The 25,393-nt window shown below is 41.9% G+C and overlaps 2 protein-coding genes across 7 annotated transcripts in view; one reads left to right on the plus strand and one right to left on the minus strand.

Moving 5' to 3' along the window:
* Positions 1–25,393, plus strand: part of poln (polymerase (DNA directed) nu) — a 71,037-nt gene that overhangs the window by 40,111 nt on the left and 5,533 nt on the right. For 4 of the 6 annotated variants that reach the window (XM_046380573.1, XM_046380575.1, XM_046380576.1 and 1 more), the window contains exons 25-27: positions 3,855–3,967; positions 12,953–13,094; positions 21,554–21,705. The gene's annotated coding sequence lies outside the window, so the exon portion shown is untranslated. Of the gene's footprint in view, positions 1–3,854; positions 3,968–12,952; positions 13,095–21,553; positions 21,706–24,413; positions 24,472–25,393 lie in introns of those variants that run through there. The other 2 variants (XM_046380578.1, XM_046380574.1) reach the window with 2 other exon arrangements.
* On the minus strand, positions 1,710–18,628 carry nat8l (N-acetyltransferase 8-like). Its single transcript, XM_046380582.1, has 3 exons — positions 18,280–18,628; positions 16,765–16,929; positions 1,710–6,604 (listed from the first exon to the last, which is right to left on the minus strand). The coding sequence occupies exons 1-3, from the start codon at positions 18,581–18,583 to the stop codon at positions 6,237–6,239; spliced, it is 837 nt and encodes a 278-aa protein (XP_046236538.1). The 5' UTR covers positions 18,584–18,628; the 3' UTR covers positions 1,710–6,236.

The following is a 25,393-nucleotide window of genomic DNA, read 5'->3' on the forward strand; positions in this document are numbered from 1 at the left end:
TTGAGAGTTGCGATTCTGGCAGCTGCAGCATGTTTTTAATTGATTATTTTCAATCATATTAACAGAGTGGTGGTTGTGAAGTTGCAGTGCATGTCTCAGTGATACAAGAAAACCGGAAGTCTTTGTGGTTAGATAAAAGCTCAGTAAGGAGACTCACAGCAGATTGCACTTTCAGAGTGTGGCTACACCATCTTTTTCCTGTCTGCTTGAACTGCTCATTCTTTAGCATCCATTATCCCCCTCTTGTCATTTCCCCTCGTTTCCTATTGACATCTGTACAAATATGTAGAGGTACACCTGTGTACTTCAACTTTTTTAAAAAACCCACATCTTTGACACCTCTTCGTAAAGAAAAATACAAAAAACAGAAACATTTTACAATCAAACACGCCTTCAGGCTTCAATATAATGAGTGGTAATGTTGCGATGCCAAAACTGTGACGGCATCACTGCCACTGAACGGGTACAGTATATGGAATATAACATCAATGCAGCATTTCATGTACTTAATAAAATCATTGTTGATAGCATGCCATTAATTTGTGATTTTGTCGGTTTGTTTGTATTTATTGCTTGATTAGATGGCACGTGGGCGGGATTTTGTTCCAAATAATAACCAAGTAAGTAGTACAGAATTGTATTGAACAAAAACTAGCCACATAAGGAATAAAAATGCAGCAATTACTGTCACCTTTGGCAAATTTTCACCTCCAAATATAGCCGCGGGTCGTAGTACAAATTATACTTTATAGTGTCATGTCTTGTATATATGCTCATGATGCATACAGTTGTAATACAGGAGAAAGAGAATCTTTACCCATATTCTTCTGAAGAAATGTAAAAAAAAAGAAAGAAAAAAAATCAAAACTATCTGTACTGTAATAGCAAAACAAGACACAATTGTGCTACAAGTGCTTATGTGTTCTTGGCACCTGTGGCCTCAGTCCAAAGTGAGTCCTTCTGTACTTGCCACAGTGGAGCAAAATCCTCACCAGAGGTAGAGAGAGAGAGAGAGGGAGTCCATGGTGTGGGGCTCTGTTGCAGCAGACTTCCTCCCACTGCCCCACCACATCCCCCCAGTTTAACTGCCAATGTGGCACATTCCTCCCTCACCCCTCGCCCTCCTCATTAGGTGGAACATTCCAGGCCACAGCCATCTTCTGAGACAAAAATGAACTCCATCAGGGTTGGTTAAAACCAGCAAAGATGACAGGTTGCAGTAAATAATACATTAATAATAGGTAGAGATACAGCTATTTACAATCGCACAAAATGCCTAACATCTAATGTAGTGGTTAAGTCATTTAATGAAAGAACCAATAGCTGCTTTACACCTTTTTCCCCCACTGTTTTCCTCCATCATAAAGTAAAAAAACAAAAAAAATGCAACCAGATTTAAAAGATAAAAATCTGTCTGAGACCATAAATGTTGGCAGTTTACATTCATGCCTGTAAGTGTTCATCCCCCAGGCTGTTAAGCATGAACACACCATCGGGATCTGTACATTTGTGCAGTTTTGAATTCTCTGCTCCTTCACCAGTAGATAAACTGAATAACATACTGATCATGACAAGTATTGATAATGTTTTTACTGTTTCTCTTTTTTGCACAGCCAGAGCTTAATGTGGCCATTTTCAGATTTTAAAAACTGCTGAAGGTTTGGCTTCACTAACCTCAGTCTGTGCCTCTGTGTCTGTCATCAGAGAACATTTTTGGGTTCTAAAGCACTCAAAACTAAAAGAACTATCTCCAGCAGGAGTGGCCCTTATGCAGCATACTTTCCTCAAACCTCAGCCAGTAGGGCTGCACACTCACATTCAAACAAATCACAGAAAACCAAATACAAAAAGAGTCAGATTGTTTTTGGATTGTACATCAGCAGAACATTTCAGAGGAATGGTTTGTAACTAAATTTACACTCTGGTAGAAATTGCATACAGTTTAATTACTACATTCTAACATTGAGTATGCACTACCAGTTTTAAATGGGAGGTGAGACTTCACAGGGCACAGCATTCACATAAAGTAGAAAACAGACATTGCTCAGACTAGAGATAAATGCATTATAGTTAGTGCACTTCATCTTTACAATGCAAAATCACCCTTTAACTACCTTAAACCATGCAGTCCACAGGATATTTGAACTCCAGTGTTTAATTCCAGTGCATAAGGCCTTGTCAAAGGTGATATCACCTTTGTTCAGAGTATCTACTAGTATGGATAATAAGTTTTCCCAAAAATACATGAAGGAGTGTTTTAAATTTAATCAGGCAAAAAACTGAGATTGGCAGAAGCAGAAATGGCTCAGAATTGACAGACTTCACATTCTTCCACAAGATCTAAACCATAGTTTATTTTACAGTCCACCTCAGCAAAGCCTCCTTCTCACTCTCAACCCTCATACCTCAATCAAATCCAAGGAATAGGTTGAGTCATACAGGAAGGACCTAAACACACTGGCAGCCATAACTGACACTGCTGTGGTGTTTCTGTGAGGAAATCTAAAGCTTCAGCACCACTGACGCCTACAATTTACAACTGTGGTACCAGGTTTAACTCCAGGCGAAGTAGAACGTTTATGCTCTGCTCTGTAGTCTGATTTTTAAATTTGAACATCAACTGAGAACGGTTTCATATGGAATTCACACTGCAGTTTGGCTGTCGTAACCTAATTTACTGCTCAGCTTAGTGGGAAATTGGTGCTGTGTGAAGGTCAGTGGTAGCTGTTGCTCCAGAAACATCACAAAGCACAGCCTGGTCCTCTTATTGACTCTCCAGCAACAACCATGTTGAAAGCAGTTGCATCAAAGGTTGAGTGAGTCAACCACCACATGTTGACCCGATGAAAATATCTGAAGCGTTTTGTGATGCTTTCAGTGCATTTGTGCCTTGCTTTTTAGTTTGTACAAATTCAGAATGAAATCTCAGATGTACAACTGTAAATAAATAATACACATTGTGAAAAGTATAATCACAAGTTGGATGCAAAAGAAACTAGAAAATTCCGTACATCTGTAGCATTTAGCTGACACAAGCGGAGGTTGTTGTGGGGTTTCAGGACACTTGAGAGGAAACAGCTATTACTCGTGTCACTTTGAACAAAGTCAAAACATTTGAATGTCACTGCAAATTAATACCCTTTATGTGCTTATGATAAACTTGGCAAAGGAATTGGTTGATGAAAGATATTTCCCTCGGTGCTAGTAAAGAAGCACACTAAGCACGACATGAATGCTTGTTTTGTCTTGCATCATTCGTCAATTGCCCATAAAAGGATCTTAGTCCTGCAAAACGTTTGGGAAACAAGCTGGTTTAATAGAAGAAGAGCCATGATGCTTTCAATCATATGTCCTCACTCCCATTGTGGTCAAGGAAGGAAACTAATGTTTTCATCCTCCAGCCAGTGTCAGGATAAAACTGAATATCTATAGTTGTTTTCAAATTTAGCAAAGCTTTTAAATGGTATGTAACTTCTAAACAAGGGTTGGCTCCCTCCTGAAGATGTATGAGCACTGGCTTGTGGTTGGTATTAATTTCACACCCTTGTCTTGATTACACAGAATTAAGATAATTTAAAATAAAACAAAGCATTGTAAAAATTACAGGTCTATGGTTCCACTGTATGCCATGTGCTAGGAGTTTCTTCCCTAAAAGTTATATTTGCATTCAAAGACACATTTTCATGCAAATAGCAAAATTTTTCTTTTTTTTTTTTCCAAAGAAACACACATTTAGTTTATATGTTCATCTAAAAAAGAAGCTTATTTTCTTTTCACACACACATATATATATAATATATTATATATATTATATATATATATAATCTGTTAATTTTTTTTCTACACTTTTCCAGGGCAGGCACCGTACACACATCGGGTACAGAGGCATGCCACACTTGCATTGCTTTTTGCATTCTGCAGTTGGTTGGCTGGCAGGCATGATGTCACCCAGGCAGTGCTGCAGTTGGTGAGTGTGTCCTGTGTGTATCCTACACAAGTTATTTCTCACTTTTTGTCTCATTCTTCATCTACGCCTATACCCATACAACCACGCATCATCCTTGCAACCTGGCACCAGCCTGTCTCGGGACATCACACTGCCTAGATGACATCAGAATAGGGGGTGGGGGTCTAGGGGTTGGTCCAACAAGCTTCAAATGGATAAATAAAAGCAGTGCAGCAAGGCTCTGTGGCGCATGCAGAGTTGGGCAAAATGGGTGTGGCCTGGGACAGACAAGGTCAAAGGTCAGTGGAGGGTGTGCAGGGTTCGAATGGAAGGTTTGGGGTCTAGCCCAGGGTTGCAGACAGATTCATGAATGGGAGGTGGGGAGAGTTTGGGAGGGAGAAAGGGTGGCAAGGCCAGGAGGGTCAGTGCTAACTTCATGACTATTACATTTGTATTTATTTTTTTTCCTCTATTTTTTCAGCTTATGTAATTTTTTTGTTGAATTTTTCTTTTCTATTTTACTTTTTACAAATAATATGATTACACAACTTAGGCTCAGAGTCATGGATGGCTGAATCTACTGCTGGTTGTATGGTCAGAGGATGGAGATGAGGGAGATGTTATGGGAGAAACTTTGACATTTAGTTTGCTACATGAGTTTATCTACTGTGTACACAATATGAATACTAGGGGGATACTAATGCCAATATATTGGTTTGAATAATTATTTGCTATTTGTGCTCAGTCAGGTTTGCAAGTATTGCTAGTAGTCATGTCTTACCCAAGTTGTTCCCCAATAACCTGGATTCAGTGTATGGAGTGTAGACTGCAGCTCCTTTGTAATTGTTGTAGTTTTGACAGCAAAATTTGCATATTAGAATGTGGTAATATTTGTTTAAAAAATCACTAATTACCAGTCAAATACTAAACATATTCAAAATGTTGGAATTTATCTGTCTTCAATCGGTAAACAATTTATAAGTACACATAGAAAGTAGTAATGTTTAGTTAGATAACACTTTACTTAAGCAAGAAAGGTGCCTGTCTGTTCACACACACACACACACACACACACACACACACACACATATCGTCATATATTCTGAACAACCACACATACATACACAAGCTCTGACATCCAGCTTCCTTGTGTACTGGGATCTATGAGCGAGAAAGTTCCACCCTCCTGTCACCTCATCCAATCAGAGACCCTCTCCACAGCTCCAGTGCAAAGCGGCAAGTAACTGACAATAGATCCAGAAAACAATGGAAATGAAGGAGAGATCCAATTATCAAAAAATCATCAAGGAGAGGGAAGAGGAGGGTGTGTGAGGGAGATGTGTTGACTGAAATCCATCTGGGATGCAGGATACACTGTGCATATTCTGTTAGCCTTCCTGTCATCCTTCTCTCTCACTGTGGGGGTCAGTAACACACGCTTGCTGTGCTTCAATATGGTGTCTTGAGAGACTGGCTAAAAGCCAAAGGACTTAGTTTGTTTGTGTGTGTGTGTGTGTGTGTGTGTGTGTGTGTGTGTGTGTGAGACCTCACTTGGCCAACAATGCACATATAAAATGTAACATTGCAGAGCCCCAAGCTGGCCCCATACCTCACCACCACCTTTTCTGTGTTATTCTCTCGAGGAAGTCATATCTGCCCCTCCCAACCCATCCAGTGCTCTGTCCTCCCCCAGTGAAACAGAATGCAAATGTCTAATTGCACTCTCCCGTGTCTAAATCAATCTGTTGATTTTTGCTGTGAAGAAATTTGGAGAATGTGGGAGGGAAGGGGAAGGTTTGAGGTAATGGGGGAGGTGTAAAGAGGGCATTATGGAATAGTAATGATGGGGAGTATTGATCAGAATCACATGATCTTTACACCAAAGGGGCAGGGGAGGGTGCCTAGTTGGGGTGCCAGTTAGATGTTTTCGGTGAACGCCAATACTTTTTCTCCCACCGTGGAGAGGAGGGGTAAGGTACAAAAAAATTGCTTAATAAAATAGAGGAACAAAAAGAAACAAAATCTTATTTAAAATGTAAAAATATAATACAAAAAACAACAGCAACAAAAGCATAATAGTAATGAAAATGTTAGTGACTTTGAGGATGAAGTAGCAGAAGTGTTAAGTAGTACGCAAAGTTATCTCTAATTACACAAAATAAATAAAAGCTGTCAGAGGAGAGGATGCGGTCGGAGCTCTCAGGTGAAGGAGGGTCGTTGCTCTCTCTCTCTGTCCCTCTCTTTCTCCGTCTCCCCCTCTCCATCTCTCTCTCCCTCTCCCTGTCACCTCTCACTCCTCACGGAGCTGCAGGCGGTAGCGGCTGTAGCGGATCTGGAAGAAGAGCCTCTCCAGCGGCGAGCGGCTCATCCCGGGGAGCCTGTAGTCCTCGCTCTGGCCCGTTCGGCGGAAACCCAGCGATTCGTACAGCTTGTGGGCAGCCAGCTTCACAGCCGTTGTGCCGAGGACCACTGCGGCGTAGTTGTTGCGCACTGCGAACTCCAGAACACGTCGACCCAGTGCCTTTGCGATGCCTTTGCCACGGTAGCGAGAGTCCACCGACATGCGCCGCAGCTCGACCGTGTTGTCATCCTCACGGCCTTGTGCTGCCACAATCCCAACCACACGTCCGTCGAGCACTGCCACCCAGAAACAGGAGCCTGACAGAAACAAGAGTAAAAGTTGTCTAAAATTAGTATGAGCAGGCTGTTGCAAAAGTTCTCATGAGAATATTGATACCACTCTCACACCTGTGTGGTGAATATGAGCCTGGAGCCTGCAGTCAGTTAGCTTAGCTTAGCATAAAGACTGTAAACAAAGGGAAACGGCTAGCCTGAGGTGCTGGCAGACCCAGACAGAGCCGGGGAAGCAGTTTCCCCCTATTTCCAGTCTTTGAGCTGAACTAACCAACTGCTGGTGGTAGCTACATACAGACATGACAGAGGGATCAATCCTCTCATCAAACAGATATATTTCCAAAAATGCTAAACTATTCCTTTAATATATAATGGTAAAGAACAAACCCTAAAGCTTTTCACTATGTGGTCTAGTGTGCTCTTATAGTCTTTTCGGGATCAAAGAAAAATACTTATATGTTTATACACATATGTAGGGATAGTTAAAAGGTAGAGACTCTCACCTGCTCCAATATATTATCAATCTCAAGACCACATTTCACATCATTCCAATCTTATTTAACAAAATATGTTTATCATAAATGACCTCAAAAGCAAACTAATATTTTGGATGAATGAAAGGATTAATACCACGGACTGCAGTGGTTGAATGAAAATGCTTAGGACCAGGAACTCAAAATGAGCACCCTGTGTTCCCATTAGCAGCATGGTGCATCTAGTCGTAATGGCTTAAATGCTCGGAGAGGAAAGAATAGAAGAAGGGATGCGGGGAGCAGATGAATGAGGAGCGTAGAGACCAGTGCTTCTGATTGGAGCATAATGGCATTAGCCTCTCAGTGAGATGCTGCTGATTAAAAGTGCAGGCGCAACGGTGCCATCACTTAGGGTTCACGGTGTAGTGGAACAGAGACACAGTTTTGTGGGACAGAGAAGTTTTTGGGGGATTAGATAAAGAAATTTGGCATTTGTCAAGTTTACACAAATGGGAAAAAACATTGGCATTGTAAGTGCAGCCTCTACTGTGTAGGAACTTGCAGTATTTCTAGAGTTGATACATCAGACATTCAGAAAGACACTGGTAACAGACAGACAGATAAAAATACCAACACATACACAGACAGATGAACAAGGTTAGACCAAAGCAGACAAATAATGTCAGCAGACAATGCTCCTCCACCAGAGTACCCCTAACAGCTTGAATATCAACCCTTTTTAATATCGACCTGCATTTGTGCTGCAGTTTCTGAGCAGCTCGCTTTGACAATTTGAGTGTTTATGCTCATGGCTTATTTTTCTTTTACCTTTGAATGGAATTTTCGCTGATCATAGTTCAGGTTTCCAGGACAAAACAATGTGAATTGAGTTACAAAACATCTTTTATCATTACTTGAAATCTCACTTGTCGACTGCGCTGCCAGGCTGCCGGCATCATTTCTTAAAATGTCTGCATTTGTTTTATGTTGAGCTTCAGAGCCAGAAAATTGCTTCCTACAGAGAAAAATGTAAACGCATCTGAAGTCCCTCTGTTATTCATGGACCCCATAGGATGTTACACACCCAACTATCAGCCAAGAATAAAATTTCACTATTAAATAAATGTTAAGTCATCATCCTGCTTTTGAAACGACTCCCCTTTGAATCATAATGGGACGGTTTTTAACAAAGTATGTAGGTGCGTGTCCTGGCTTGATTTTGTTTGCTGATCATATTCTACCAAGGAAAACGACCCACGCAACCTTCTGTTGTTTATTACGTAACCATGTTCAAACAGCTTTCCCATCAATGTCAGCAGTATTTACGGTATGTGATGGCAGTGCTTACATGGTTTTTTTGCTAAAATGCCATCTGTTCGTTATAGATAAAGTAAATCTGACTATGCCATGACTGGCAAAAATCTATGTCCAGCTGTCTGTGATCCTGACTCTCGCTCTCTCTCTCTCATTACCTTTACACAAAACCTCTCCTCTCCTTTGTTTCCGCTGAGTCTCTCATGCTTACACACACATACAAACAACCGGACACATTAACATCATGCTCCTGCTGTAGTCCTGTGTGTTATGAGGGATTTTATGCCCCAGCAGGCCTGTGTTAAGCTGATCCGGTGGCTTCTGTTGAACCAAACAACTGTCATATGTAGGTTGTGGTGGTAACAGGAAAACCGAATACCCCCCCGTGCTGATAGTCGTGCAGGGTTATTACATCACGAGGAGACCGCCTAATTTGACCAATCTCTAACGGGAGTTGTGATTTTGAATCTTATACAGGAAGAATCATTGCTGCTTAATTTGTTGAAACAACTAAAAACAACATAAAAGGCCATCTTGTTATCCCAGCAGAAACTCTTAAGATTTTCACCCTTGTCTGACAAGAAGTAACTAATCGAAAAATTTCTCTTGTTCAGGAATTGCAGGCCATTTGTGCAATTGTGCAATTTCCCAATGTTAAATTTCTGGGTAATAGAAGTTCTTCAGCCATGAAAAAAGAAATCCAACAGTCATTTTTCCACTGAATGTAGGTGTGAAGTTGATTATGTGGATACTGTGGAATGATGTTTCATTGCAGGCAGATATCAAAGCTCCAGTTTCAACTCCTGCGACACCCGGCATTATTATGCTCATAGATGTGTGTTGGAGGCGGGGGGGGGGTACACTTCCATAAAGCCCTCCTGACCATCTGTCTGAACTGAGCCTGTGCCAGGAATCAGGACAGCACAGGAAAGCATGAATGCTAGCCACCTCTCTGCCTGTCAGAGTATATTACTTAACACTGTGTCTAAAAAAAAAACAAATTCAGATCACATGAAACATTAAAACTACAAAGAGAAAGCTCTCACAGAAACATTTGATCTCTCCTTGCCCCTCCTTCCCCCTCGGCTTTCTTGTGAAAGCTGAGCAGTGTATATTGACCTCTAAGCTTCCTGACTTCATGGCTCAAGGAGCTTCACATCTGCTGCATCTGACACTGCTGCTTTTAAACGGCATGGATTTAGTTTAACTATCACTGATTCTTACTGGGAACTGCACTTCTTGGAGATAAAGACGGAGAGAAATGGAAAAAACAAAAGGGAGAGAGATCAAGGTAGAGGAAGGAGCACAGAGAAGGCGTAACGTTTTGCTCCATAACACCGTTTATATGAGATTACGACACCTGTGGTCAAACTCAAGGCCCAAGTCTGATTTCAACCCTCATTTTATTTGGTTCAGAGGTGTTTGCAAAGAAAATAATTTGTAGAAAAAATAATTCTATACTATGTGAGATGAGGAAACATAGAGACAAGCTAGTCTGTCTTCTTTGTAACCAAGAAGTGACAGTGCCAAAGAAATACAGTTTATGGTGGTGTTTGGAAAATGACTCATCCTGAACTGATTAATTAAAGGTTTTCGCATGAGCTCCAGGGATGAAAATGTTTTCAATGATTCATTGCATTTATGGTCCCCAGAGGATGAATCCTATCACTTTGGTGATTCCCACTAGTGACACCAACCGCTTGAAATTTGTGGTTAAATGCCTAAAAAACATACTGGGTAGATTGCCAAGGCACACAAACGCACGCACGCACGCACTGTTTTTGGAGAGTTTGTTGTTAGGGTAAACAGGAGAGTCGCTGAGTGGTTATTATTGAAGAAAATATTGAGATATAAACGTCTGCAAGCAACAAAAAAAAAACCCCATTCTTACCTAAAGCTGAGAATGACTCCTCTTTCCTGCTAAATACGACATGATAATTATTCATGCGCGTGAAACTGCTCATTCCTTCATCCCACCACAAGACTGGATGAACAGGAATCTGCTTCCCAAACACACATTGACAACTCTTCTTGTCTCCCTGTTGCTCCAGTATGACAACTCACTGCTAAAGAGTACAGGTTGATACACGTCTAATACCATGCACCGCTTGTGCTTTTTTTTTTTGCTTGTGTGTGACTGAAGCTAGAAAATCATATGAATGAGCTTACTCACTCAGAAAAAGGAGTAAAGAAAAGGGGGACAGTGAAGAAGTCATTCAGCTGTCCTCGCTGACAAAGTGAGAGGAGGAGGAGGAGGAGGAGGAGGATGGGGGCAAGCTTCTGTGGTAACAGTAATAGTGATGAGCCTGAAAGGATCCATTATTGCTGCGAGGGCATACAGACACCACAGGGGGGAGGGAGGACAGAATATCTACCATTATTACAGAGGGGGAGGGGGAACCTGAGGAAAATATATGGTCTCAGGAAGAAATATATCAAAGCAGAGAGTGAAGGCATGAAAAAAATTTGGAAATCATTTATAATGTTTCGCACGCAAGAAAAAAAAAGATCTGATTACTGTATACTCAGTATGACATATCTAATTTCTTTAACGACTCCACAAGGATATTAATATTGCTCTATGTGTGCGTGTGTGGGAGTGTTAAATACCAGTTGATGTTGTGATATGAAGCCTGCCTAAAGAAAAATTAAAAATGGCACATAGTTGGGATAGTTTTTATGGTGTCTAATAAGATTAATTGTCTCTTCCTTCAGATGAAACCTACAGGATTAATTTAGTTGATAAGCGTTCAGTCTAGACGCCGCCTCATTGTGCTGTCCTTCTCAACTGTGCAGTGGGTGTAAGCTAATAAGTGGCTTGACTCCATTCTCTGTGTATTGTTTCCATTTGCTTTTTGTTCTAATGATCAAGTGAATTTATTGATATTTTTGTGGTTTGTTTTTTTTTTTATATATTGTTCTGCCACATGAGTACATCAGCATCAGTAATTTATTTTGAGACGTGTTCATTACCGCTTGATTAATCTAACCCTGCCATGTGTTAAATGGTGAGCATTGCTGCTGGTGTTTATGACTCAGCATAATATACCTGTAGTCTAACATTAAAGCATTATTTCCTATCCTATCAATTTTGAACACATGTTGTGCGATCAACTGGAAACCGATGGATCAAAAAAACGGAACTTATTTTGACGTATTTTATGTCTTTTCTTCTTATTTAATGTACAATTTTTGCAAGCATAATAAGCTCCTGAAAGTGATGTTTTCTTTTCCAGTGTTGTTTGGCCTTCACACACACACACACACACACACACACACACACACACACACACCCTTCCTAATGTCCTTGCGCTGCCACACCCTTCTTCTCAGGTCAGAGTGCATGCTGGGAGTATTGATTAGCCTGTCACATATAACCCATACATCAGCAAATTCTTCCTCCGTCACGGACAAGTAAGCATAAGGGGAGTTGACCGCCGGTCACAGGACACACTTTCCACATGTTTAGAAACAAACACATCAGCACAACTAGAGCAAATGAATAATTCATGTGTATTGAAGCCTGGATTTAGTGTAGAAGAAGCCTTCGACTTAAGCTAAACCCGCTATGCAAAGGCTGCATTGACCTGTGTGCTGTCACACTTTACAGAGACTCACACTCATGAACAACGTGCACCCATTAGTGCAGACAAACTCCTTATCTGGCCCTTTACTCTTGGTTTTACTGCCTTCCTGCCCATCAGCGCATGTTGTTTGTTTGTATGCAGGCCTGCAGGAACATACACATATTTTACACACATTTTACACTTTACTGTGTGCATTCCTTTGTTCACATGACTGCTACTGCTACAGCATGAGGCCCTCTCCGCCCACCCCCTTCATTAACTGTGTCAGAGGCCATTTTTCATGTCACACCAACAGGAACAATGTGACTCTGAAGCCGTTACAATCTAGACCTTTGGTTTGGCTGAAACTGCACAAGTCATTTTTAATATTTAGAGCACACAAATAATTACCCACCTATGGAAAACTTTAAAATTCGCTTATCTGTCATGATGAAAAGTTATGATTCGTTGCCAGAAAGTCAAGATACACAGTTAATGATGTTGCTGTCGACACATCATCTGATCTTTCCAATGAGTTTCTTTGTCCAGTATTGATTGAAACAGCATGCACATGCAGCATACAGACAAAGTAGTGTACTGGTGAGTTCTCCAGTTTCTCGGTATGTACAGGCTGGGAGTCAGCCAGTGACGTAAGGTACAACATGACTATCACTGTGACATTGTGACTGAATATCTAGTGGATAAAATTTTGCATTGGTGATATAGTGAGAGTTCAGATATCGATCTTATTTGTGATTTTTCTTCTCTTAAAATTACTTAAACGTTTAATTGATGAACAAAATAATTGGTCATTCATATATCGAGTCTTACTGGTCAATTCATTGTACATTTCTGTTAATGCTAATGTTTGTGAATCTGTACAATAACCTGGATGTTGCTATCCTGCTTTGTCCTTGTATTAACATTTGTACCTCAAGTTTTAAAACTAGCTACTGTATAATTCTCCTAAGGTCAATGCAATTGAACAAATGAATAGCTAATTGCTTTTTTTTCCCCAGTTTTTGAAAGACACGGAAGACTGTTTCCTCGCGTGGGAGGAAACATCAGTTCCTCTGTGCCAGGATGATGGATAACCCAGCTGGCTTCCTCTGCACCTTCAGCAGTGATGAGAAATGGAGAGCAAGAGGAGGAGCGATACAGGTGGGAGAAAGGAACACAATTCAGTGGCTCAGAACAGTGACAGGAAAGGAAAGCACTGAAAGGAGGATGCCCTATTAATCTAAGGTGTCAGAAATATACCCTGGAGATCCCTTTCTCTGTGTGCTAACCAGCATACTGTTTATTTCACACACAAACACAAGGTGTATCTTAGAGTTGAGGCACACACCCCCTCCCCCAGATGCCTCCATTTTCCGTTTTGCACTCTTTTCCCTCCCTTCTCTCTTTCTCTCTGTCCACCTCCATCTCTCTGTCATTCAGAGCGAAAATAAGCAAAGCAGGTATTGGTGGATGAAGCTGCTCTTACCTCTGGAGAAGAGAGCTCAGCTCATCCACCCACACACACACAGAGAGTGAGACGGACCGGCAGGTATCATAATGTCTCCCATATTGATGGGACCCTGCAGTGGTCATGACACCTCATTAAACAGCCAGTGTTACTGAGTGGGTATCACATCAAGCCGGGGAGGATTTGACTCAGTGTCTAGCTTTGCCCTCACTATATTGCATTCATTTTATAGGTACTAAGCTGCTTCACAGTAACCTTCTGAGATTCAGCAAGTTCAAGTGAGGAGTATGTAACTTCCCACTGCTTGAACACAATGAGGAAATCTCCTTCTTTCTGTCTTTAAAGTTGGTTTCCCTTTTTCTTTAAGAAAAGCTGTTGAAAATATGCCTTATTTGGGACTGAGTGATGGCAAGTCGTATCAGAGGTAGCTTAGGCATTCACTTCCTAAACTATTTGATGAGATAGGTGCATTGTCTGCAGGCTGATCATCAGGTTTTTACACAACCAGCCACAGCTAAAGAAAAGACAACCTCCTGCAGCTGGTCAAGTGTTTTTTGTCTTCTGAACAGCATCAGTTTGACTCAGTGTTAGTTTTAGTGTAACTAAATTTGATTTCTATGTTTGGATGAACCGGCTGTGTTTGTCCCGTCTGATAGCACATCAACGTGGGTTTATAAAAGTGTATATTGCTAAGATTATTCAGGGCAGATGTACAAAGAGATTAGCTGAATGCAGTACAAAGAATCAGGGTCAGCTGCTCATGGATAGAGGCTTACAGATAAATGAGTTCAGAGACGTTTTGCTGTTGCTTTCTGTGAGGAAAATATTCTCAGCTGATTAGAATCTTAGACTTTCTTTCAGCGCAGACACTGTAGTTGTTAACACACCGTTGGTGGAAGTATTGATTGCCAGATTGACTCATTACTGGTTTATTGCTTCCAAGGAAATACAGAGGAAGGTGGATGGAGAGGGGAGGAGTCAGAATTTACAAACTGATTTATGCCAGGACAGGTGTTTCACTTGCATCTTTTTGCATCTCTTATTGAGCAGCTGAATTTGAATAATATACTTTTAGAAACTAAGAGTTGAACCAAAAAGTTTTGGGATCCTTTCTAAACTCATCCTGACTAAGGGAATTTGAAATCCTTACTGAGAGAACTGAATTTGGTTGGTTCAATTCAGTCTGAGCTTTGAGCACTCAATCAAAAGTGGATCAATTAGCGTATAAAACTTTTACCATATCAGCTTCTCTTTTTGTTAAGGAAACAAGCTTTTATCTTCCTTTGGTGCCACCATATACATTTATAGTGCTATTGTTCTTCCAGTCTGCCAAACACACACACACACACACACACACACACACACACACACACACTTTATTATGTGGCAAATGAAAGAGGTGACAGCTGGCCTTAAGTGGTAGCAGAGTGAGTGATCACAGCACACACAGAGGAGATCAGAGTATTGATTCGGCTTGTCATTCCATGTGTACAGGGCCATGTAGTTCCAGCCAGTCAGTGTTCCTCTGTTGCACAAGCAGCCTGTGGTCAGTGTGCACTTTTTTAGAGTTTATGCACATGTTTCATTTGTTTGTGATAAACACGAATAATCATTTGTCTCTCTTTCTTCCTGTCTTCCGAGCGCTCTTTCTCTCTGCATTCAAAGCAGCATTTCTCCATTAAGCTGATTAATTGCTTGGGGTTGGGTTGCAGCAACACAACATTCATATTCTGCGCTGCTTCGATTGATCATCCACAACACGAAGACATCTCGGTGATTAAACACTAATTAAAAATGATGTTTTAAGCACCGAAAAATAAAGCCTCACAGGTTTTCAATCCCTCAAACACACATACAGGGTCTTATAAACACCATCCTTATGTCGCCTCCTTGTTATTGAATTTCCCTCAGGATCAATAAAGTATCTATCTATCTGTCTTGCTGGCCCTTTTCATACAGCAAACATACAGCAAACCTTCAAACCCTCCCACATACCTTCAATAGACATTTAGCATCATCTTGGTCATTATTGTTGCTGTGTTCATCTCGAATGTTAGCCATATCAATTGAAACAACTCCAACTTTTTTCGCTGGCTCCTACAGTACGCCTACCCAGTGTTCACGCTGAGTCCAGAGATGCTGAGTATGTACAATCTAGCATTTACTGTTTCAGTGCCAGATTCAGTCAAAACATCTCGTCACTGGCTCGGCAGAGTAGCTAAGTGAGCTACATGCTGTGGTGTTTGTGAGTTTACAAAGAGACAAAGAGGAAATGGTTTTTAGTTGTTGAGTAGCCCTTAATATCTGATTCTAGTGAGTACAATATGGGACTGATTTCCATCCCCATGCTGAGCTTTGTCACCCCCGCAACTGCTACATAATTGCACTCTCCCTTGTGCTGCCTGCCATGCCATCTTTGTACACACACACACACACACACCACAACAAATGACAGCGACGTGAGAGGTGCCTCTCCATCGGGACTGCATGCTGATGCCCAGGTGTTCATCCCCCATGGGCCCATTCTGTTTGCATGGGTATAATCATTAGCATTGTCCAAGAGCAGTGGTGCCTGACCCCCTCTAAACCATCACGGCCCTGCAGCAATAATGGGAATGCTAAATTGCAGTTGTGTATGCAGTGGATTACCAGGCCAGAGGGCACAGTGTCAGTGAGAAAGAGACAATGGGGGGCAATTGACTGGCTTAACTAACACCTGCTTTTTATATTGGCCACGTGGTTTGGGTTAACAGGGGATAAATGTGCCCAAGGAGTTACAGGAGCATGTATGTATGCTTGTCTGAAAATGTGTCAGGTGTTTGTGGTTGGCCATCACTCACTCTCCTGAAGAGAATGAATAGTTCAAGATGACACTCGAGGTTGATTGATTTTTCCAATTAGAAGCTTTAGGGGAGGAAATGAGCCTTGCCCAGTGTACTGCAGAAAGTGTATCAGCAGTTTCCTCCATGCGATCAATAAGCCTGGTGATGCAGCAACACCCCCTCCCGACCCCAATCCCTCCCCGCCTGTGACCAAGTGGAGTTCAGAGAGGAAGCAAGTGGGGGAAGGAGTAGAGGAAGAGACAGGGAGGAGGGGTGGGAATGAAGGGTGGAGGAGAGAGACGCCCTGCATATTTGATGTGTTGCCTCTGGATTGCTTGAAGACTCCTTGGACTGAGGCAGTTTAACACTTTAAACTACATCTAAGTCACTCGTCCTTTCGTCTGGTTCTTTATCCCTCCTGCTGTGACGCAGTCACAGACCCTGACTTTTCAAAATCAATGCTGGTGGTGGAGCATTGCCGACTGACAAACCAGTTAGTCACACCGCATTGAGAACAGTGACAGTTTCTCCTTCGTCTTACCTGTGGGTGTCATGTAATAAGCCTCTATGTCAGCCATGTCCGTGTGCAGAGCACAGTCCAGATAACTCTGGATAACTTTCCTGCTGTAGTAGTAGCGCGCACCCATGAGAATGAGGGGCGTGCAGCAGGTCAGTGTGACGGATTTGGTCACGAAAAAGCACATTACTATGGAGAAATGGAAGAAAAATAAACGAAACCTGTCAGAAAAGAGAATCACATGTTTGATTTTGGCGGAATTTGACCCCACACACAGAGACAGAAGAAAGCAGAGGCATTTGTAATCATCAGAAAGTCAAACAGTTGCATCAAATTCTGTTGTCATGGTACAATATGAGCATTTGTTTAAAAAGAGAGATGAGGATTAGTGTCACACAAGGTGGCAAAAATAACATTTCATCAATCTGTGAAGTAAGGCACATTAGTACAGCTGCAGGAACACAACATTTGAGTAAGAGTAGATTTTCAGTAGAAAGGACATATTAGTACTGAATTCAGCAGACCAGTTCAGTCCATAATGGAGTAATTAGTCGGATGTGACGCTGGGGGGCGCAAACGAGAACACAAACAAGCCGGCTGCTGCTGCATAGCATGTTGTTGCGTGGCATGCATGAACATAGTAGTTAGTTTACTCTAATGAAACATCAGCGCTGACATTTAAAAAAAGACTTGATATTCTATGAACATGAATTTTAACCATCTGTACGCTGAAATAGAAACTGGGGGGTTAGGCAGGGCTGTCTGGTTTTGTGACTCGTGTATAATTAATGTCAAAATGACACAATGGGATACTTTTTTTCTGTAAATGTCGAGTATGTGACAGCTCGTTTGATCGTGACGTGCGTAACGTGAGGTTTCAGTCTGTGCCGGCAACATCAACAAAAGCCAAACGAGAACAGAGCATGACTGGTGCATTGGCTGCTGTGCAGAGGCAGAGGGGGGGCGGGAGGGTTTGCGTGGGGTGGGGGTGCTTGTGTGTTAGGGTGCCCTGCTTGTGTGTTGGAGATGCGCGAGGGAGTGCTTTTTTTATGGGTACGTGCGCGTACCCAGTGGGGCCAGTCCTCAGATGCATTCATTCATTCATTCATGGCACCGGCATGTCATCACATCAGCAGCGGGCTCGCCGGTTATACACGTGCACCATGCGCCCGGCCATGCCTTTTGTTGCCTGATGAGCAACATGCCGGTGTGTGCCGGCGGAAAGAGAGCCGCGTTGGCACAGTGTGACGCTGCAACAGATTTCAGCTTCAGCGGTACAACGCCGACATGCATGGAAACGTCAGATCTGTCTGTGATTCAAGAGAGGCTCCTCAAATAAATCACATCAGGATGCAGACACCAAAAAAATGCAAATAGCCTCTAGTGTGTCGTGAGCTTAGAAATAACTCCTATATACGCAATTAATGTTGAGGATAATATTGAAGTTTTCTATACTATTCGGGAAGTGGGTCTGAAACCCAACGTGAGAATAAATAAGACCGCATAGGATGGATGATGCAAGGAAATGACGCTACTTACCTGTCAGAAGAGCATATAAAAACTGAGTCTTGGGCTGCTGCCTGAGCCCCCTAAACGCCGTGTTGGGTATCCTCTCCATAATACCCTCGTAAAAGATGCGCCGCACCTCCTCCTGATCCGCGCGCTCAAACTCGCGGATAAAAACCGCATCTTTCCTCACATCCTTGGCTTCGGCGGGGTTCAGAGCCGCGCTGGACGGAGGAGAGCTCCACATGATCGACTCTTTTTTGGTCCCAGGTATAGCATCGTGTTCGTCCGCAACAATTTTAGTCTCGCAAACCATTTTGGGAGACGAAAAATGCATGCAACTGGCCGCAAAAACACAAGTACAGTTTTGAAAAAAGGAGGAAAAGAGTGAAAGTGAAAATGGATGATGCGTGAGATTTTCTTAAAAAACAGAGAAACGATGAAGGGGATAAGACGAAGGGGGATGTTCTGCTGCAACCCTGAGCGTTTCTGACGACCAAGACTTGCCGGTGTGATTCAAGCAGTATTTATAAACGGGCAGGGCGGGTAGATTCAGGTTCAGGGGTTGGAGTGCTCTTCTCGCTGCACAGATTGGTGGAAGCGGTGCGCCGCTGAATGCTGATGGATGAGGGAGGAGGGAGAGAGAGACAGACACAGTCGCTCTCTCTGCATTTGATCAGGCTTGTGTGTGCATTTTGAGGAGACGGGGGCGGGTGGGGGTGGTGGGGTGGTGGCGAGATTGCGTCGAGAGGTTGTTTCTGAACAGGGCTGTGTTCGTTATGTCTTTCAATGAGGAGGATCCCCTGTTTGTTGAGATACCGTGGCTGCAAAGGACACGCAGCACACAAAGGCGCAAGGTAAAGCGGGGGTGATGCGTCAAACAGTAGGAAACCCCATAGCAGCAGGGCGACTGCAGGAGAACATTCTCACATTTTATGATTAAATATTGCGGCTTCTAACAATTGATAATGTAGGTGTGTGATTCAAGTCGAGGTGAGAATACTCAGATTTTGCCTCAGAGCTCCTAAACGCAGTATCTCGGTTGTTGCGCAGATACAGTCTTCTGTGATGATGAGTGGGTGGGAAAGATCCTGAAATAAGACATACAGATTTACATCCTGACATGAATCGACATGAAAAGGACACCATAAAGCCTTCAGTCCAGCCGCTAGTCGCCCTGATGTGTGGGCACTGGCTGCAGGCTCACAGTGGGCTGTGTGCAGCCTCCTCTGCCTGTTGACTGACAGCTCTGCTGCACTGCAGTGATTCCTCCACGGCTTCCCTTCGCCTTGTCACACTGTTACTGTCAGTAGTCCCAGCATGGAGATTATATGTCGCCTTACTGCGCATCTGAAACCCCCCATTAGCCTATCTGTCGGCGACTTGCACCCTACACTAAACACCAGCGACGACAAACCCGGCTTTGCGCACGTCTGTGGCGGCGGCGGCGGTCGTGGTGATGATGCTCGAGTCGGCTCTTTGTTGTCGGCCGACACTCCCTATAATTAACCGTGACTGTTATTATTCTGAGTCAAGCTTTCATGAACTAAAGTGCTGCCATGATTTGCTTGTGCTTTTATTTTGGCAGCTTCGGTAATAATAAGTAGGGAATGAAGGATGCTTTGATGACATTTGCAGTTATGGGAGTTGTGTCAGCACCTATCAAAGATGAGAAAAAGAGTGGTAATAATGGCTGCACATAAGCACTCTAAAGAGCACCATTTTGGGCATCCTTGGCACACAAATATTCACTTTCCACTTTAATTAAGGAAACTAAGTTTATTTTGGCATTCCAGGAAACATATGAATCCGTATGAACCTGCAGCTGTCTGTGAAAGTGCGGAACCTACAGTCGCATATGTAAAGCAGAACTAGTTTGAACTGGATCATCAGAGGCAACCTGCTATTGATAAGGCTGCATCCACCCCCACTCCCTCCTCCTTAAGGTATCCCCCTCCCCCCTCCAACCATGGAGCTGCCGGGGGAGGAGGGCAGACAGATAACCTGCAGAGTGAAAAAAATAAAGCCCTCACATACTCTGTCCATCGCGCACATTTGCTGTACGAAAAATGCGGTAGCGAGCAGGTTTTATACGCATCAGAATCTGCTCTGCAGCGGCTCTCACCATGCCGACCGGGCGGAAGATGCTCTGAGCATGCGCAGTACTTCTCTTTGGTTGGCTCCTGGCAGTGCTGCCTTGAAGCGCTGTAGATAATGTAAATAAGCGCGCACAAACGAATGAAGAGGTAAATGATAGAAAACCCACTCAATGACAACCTCCAAAATAAAACATTTAATCATAATAAAAAGACATATTTATGATATTTCCAACTGAAACTTTTAGCTGCTATATTTTGCCACTGCAGTAGCAAGTCTGTGCCACGATTTTGGAAATAATACAGTATCCTCTAAAAACAAACTTCTGTCCTATAGGCTGCTGGAATATGAACCCACGCTGCTAAAGTTTACATTTAGTAGTCTGAGGGGATTGCAGAGGACATAAAATCCCTTAACAAGAGTCCCTTAATAACACATTTATCACTAAATCTGTATTTGTGACTAAATTAGTGTTTGACTGACACATCAGCACAAGATCAGCCAATCAGAGCACTTACAGTTGTACGACATGTCAGCTGAAAAATAAGGGTTTGTAACATCTACACAGCAGCAACTGTAAACCCTTTTTGTTATGTGTCAAAACATCAGCCGGTGTTATTATTTCTGACAGCTTGTAAATGCATTGAAACTGTACTAGTTTGCGGGAAACAGCGCAATGCAAAAGAGCAGTACAAATACAATAATGCGCTTCAGTGTTTTCATCAAAGGGACAAAAATGTAAAGCAGCCAAATGAGAGGTCAGAACAAGATGCTTGTCACATGTTAGGTGGTGTGACAGACAAACGCTCTTCATCTTCAGGCTGTGTTCTCGCCAGAAACGAGTGGGGTGGGATTTTCGCCACGCCGTCGTTCAAATGTGGAAAGCATTCAGCAACACCAACATCTCCGGGGTTCACAGTTATGTGAAGCTTGCTTGCTGGTCATGTTAGCAGCACTAAAATTCACAGCTTCAGCTTGGTCAGATCATGTAATAGTTTAAATTATACTAATGTGCATGATTATCATTCTTTGTTTGTGTTTCTCTGAAACAGCTGAATGTCTTAACCAAATCTTGTGTTGTGAAACATGTGGTTATAAATTTAAACTTTCCACATTAACAGAGCCGTTCTTCCACACGCAGAGCCCCACATATTGTTCTAATATCCTTCAAACTGACCCCTGATCTCTTTGTCTCCCCCTCCTCCTCCAGAGGTCACATGTTGCCACTGCTGGCTCTCCTGCCTCCGCTCCAGCCGTGACCCCTTGACTCTCTGCAGCGACTGTGCAGCCCGGCTCGACTCTGCTCCTCAGACTTCAGTGTGTTCTTCTCAGTTTTTCTCCATGCTTCAGCGGCTGTCTAAGGTAAGGCAAGTTTATATGAGCAGCACTCTTCAGCAATAAGGCAATTCAAGGTGCTGTAACATAACACAACATACACTTTGTTTTGTTTTGTTTTTATATACACCCCCGTTTCGTTGAGATATTCCAACTGGTAATTTTCTACTTATGATTATTGATCAGAAGCATACATGCACTCATGATAAACCATTGGGTGCCTGGATACATGCATGTAACCCCTCCTGCCTACCAGAGCATCCTCACCCCACCCCCACCCTGCAAGTCGCTCACGGCCATTTTGCTTCGTCTTTGTGCAACTTAAGCTGACCTCAAAACTTCTGCTGTTGAACCTAAAGTGTTTCCTTCTGGATCCACACTGACACTCCTCTCCACAAATGCTACACTATTAAAGTATTATAGAAAATAATCAAAGCAAACCTGCAATGTAAATTATGTTTTCTTGAAGAAGAGCTTTTCTGTAGGCAGATATACGTGATCTTTTATTTTAATGTAGGTTTACTGTAGCAACAAGCTGCTACATTAGAAATAACAAAGCAGATCTTTCTGGTTATTTGCAAACACCGTGTATGCCTGGCTTAGTTTTTAGACTGCATTTCATTGATGTGTCTGCAATTCCTCTTCTTGGATTCAGTTGAATTTTCTAAATATTAGACACCACAAGTCATTATGAATTCATATTTTATTCCGTTTTGCCACATGTGAGTAAAGGCAGCACGAAGTAGTCTGGCCTCTTTCAGGGCTTTGAAGTTACATCATGAGTTTTGATGGTTTCGGTGAGTGAGTCCAGACTGAATGCCAGGGGCCTGTCTCCCTCTTGTGGTCACATGTGACAGGCTCAACACCCGCTTTCAGAGACATGGAATTTACTGCTTGTTATTCTCCCACTAAGCTCAGTGGTACCTGCCTAATCATTTCTTCTTGAGACCCACCCTTAAAATAGCCAAAAGCAACTCTGACTAATTTAAAGCAAAGAAAATAACTCACTTTAATTTTGTTTCTATGGATGATCAGAATCAGAATTCCTTTATTTATCCCTGAAGGGTTAGTCAGCCTTAAGATGTTTCATGAACAAGGCTTTAAGTTGAGGGTTGTGAAATTTATTTATTTTCTGCTGGAAATGGAGCTTTTTGCCAGTCGAAACCAGACTAAGCCAACTACAGTGAACATGAACAAACCAAATGTATAATAGTTGGGGCACCATCACAGTGACATCTGGAATAGGCTAGTGTAAACATTATGATACTGAATGAAGCTGTTTATGATTTACTGAGCCAAAAGCAGCCCAGTCACCAAAATATAGTGTAGGCATTTCATGCCTCTGCAAATATCTACATTTCAGTATGTGTCATATCGACATTTTTTTTTTTTTAACTTATTTTTTTTTGAAGTCAACATTCACAGTATCAAACAGTCATCACAGCGATCATCAATCTTTCCTTTCTAAACAATTCACATATTGTTCTTAGTGTCCCGTGTTGGTGGTGGTGTCTTCCTCTTTTCTGCAGTAATCAGTCCACTTTTCCCATTTATCACAGAATTGCATTTCTTGTAATCTTAATCTGTGTGTGAGTTTCTCCATTACTAATATATCTTTGACCGTGCTCCATATCGACATTTTTACAACACAGGTGAAGTGACCCAGTTCAGATGACATCTGTACGAGCTGATAATTTATTTGGAGAAGAATGAATTGGAGGGCCTTGAGCCTTTTGCTCTCTTCCCGTTTCAACAGATGATACCGCGACATTGGGTCATTTTGCAGCCTTTTTTTCTGATAACAAAACCAGTAGTTATTTAGTGAGGTATTGGAGTATTTGGTTGCAACAGTGGTTATTTTAACCCTAACTATCTTTTCCAAACAGTGGTTTTTGTGCCTAAAATAACCTGACCTTCTCCACAGTGTTTACATGTACAGATTCTACGTACCCATGGTTTGGTTGTCAAAAAGAAACAGATGCAAATATATATTTAAGAGATATTTAAGAAGAAATACTTACATCATCTTAGAGTCAGGGTAGTTTTTGTTGAAAATGCTTTTAAATGATTAAGGCGCATTAGATGTATAAAAATAATTAAGAGTGATTCACCAAGAGAAAGCTGAAGCAGAGCCCATTATGCCATGGCCTGAGTGAATACTCCATTCTGACCGGCTGCGGGGTATCAGTTAATTACTGATGATAGACAGCTACTAAGTAGTTCCAGTGAAAGTTCCTGTTTGCTGTTCTAATGTAATGCACTGGCTGTGCACTACTAAATTGAGAAATAAATTACAAAAATAAATTGAAATAAATTACAAAAGTTTAAAAAAAGAGCGTAGTCCTTCAGTGCCTCATCCTCACCACAGGATGGCAACTGAAACAAAGAAGCTTCAAAAGCCTTCCCAGCCTCTCTGAAGCAGTCATCTCACGCCACATCTTCACTCTTTAACTCTATACTTCGGCAGTACACGTGTCGTTTGAACGTGACAGTCTTGAGGTTGATTTGGGGCCAGGAGCCCGGCTGGATAGACAGATAGTCTTCATGCTAAACATACTGTTAAATTGTATTTACTGTTTGTCAACCGTACACAACATTATTGACTTTGAATCTTGCTTGCATAACATCAGCTTTCTGGCTAACAGCCGAGTGGACTGTAAATATCTCCTGTTGCAAAGTTGTAACTAAAGTTAATCCTATAAACTGTAATAGTAAACAATGTTTCCATTGCATAGGAACCTTATGGGATGGGAGTGATTGTTCCAGGTATTAGTCAAACCCTCAGGTGTTTCCCTGGAAACAGCTTCTGACTGTAACTTCAACTTTAATTAAAAATTTCAAGTAATTTAAAATGTATTAAAATATATATTAATGATCTTATGTTTTTTTTTCTTTCATGGTGTAAGTGGGGTAGTGCCCTTCCAGGGGTCCATAATCATAATCGGTAATGGATACCTCGTCGTCTCTTATGGCGTCGTCTCTTATGTAACATACAGCGTGTAGTTGGATGTCAGAGTCAGTAGTGAGATTTACAACCAGTTCTAGATGCACTAAGACAAGTAACAGCAAAAGTTTTTAATTAGAGTTGTTTAGTTTATTATGTTCACCTGTAGAGTTTAATACATTACAATACGATACAATGGCCAGTAAATGGCAATAAATACCATTTTCAAAGTTTAGAAGTGTTGTTACACTTCTAAAAACAAGAGACAATTGAGGCCAGTCTTGGTGTGTCCAAGAGGAATTGCTCCCCAAGTTAGTGTATAAAAAAAAAGTACTTTTGGCTGTTAAATACTTGATCATCCATATTGTTCCCGTGTATGGAAGTGAAGGCACACAGCGACAGATGCCTTGGAGCATTGTTTGTTAATTGACTTCCAAATGTGCTGTAATCCAAACACAAACACAGTGCAAATATACATAGCAGAAACAAAAACCAAATGCTTTCTGAGTGACACATCAGTCAATTTTCCATACCCTCAGGCCGCAAAGAAAAACTGACGGTTGAAAAACAAATATTTTAAAAACAAGGTGAAAAGCTACACTTTGAGTGTCTAAAGGTCAGAACACTTGTCTTGTTGAGATTATGTCACTATAGATCAACATTAATTCAGAAAGGTGGTGGGCAAGCAAGTACATAAGTGAATTATATACATGAAAACGTGTTTGACTTTGTGTCGACAATATGGACACATACTCCTGCAATGCCACCCAC

The sequence above is a fragment of the Scatophagus argus genome, chromosome 23, assembly GCF_020382885.2.
Source record: "Scatophagus argus isolate fScaArg1 chromosome 23, fScaArg1.pri, whole genome shotgun sequence".
Classification (NCBI taxonomy): domain Eukaryota; kingdom Metazoa; phylum Chordata; class Actinopteri; family Scatophagidae; genus Scatophagus; species Scatophagus argus.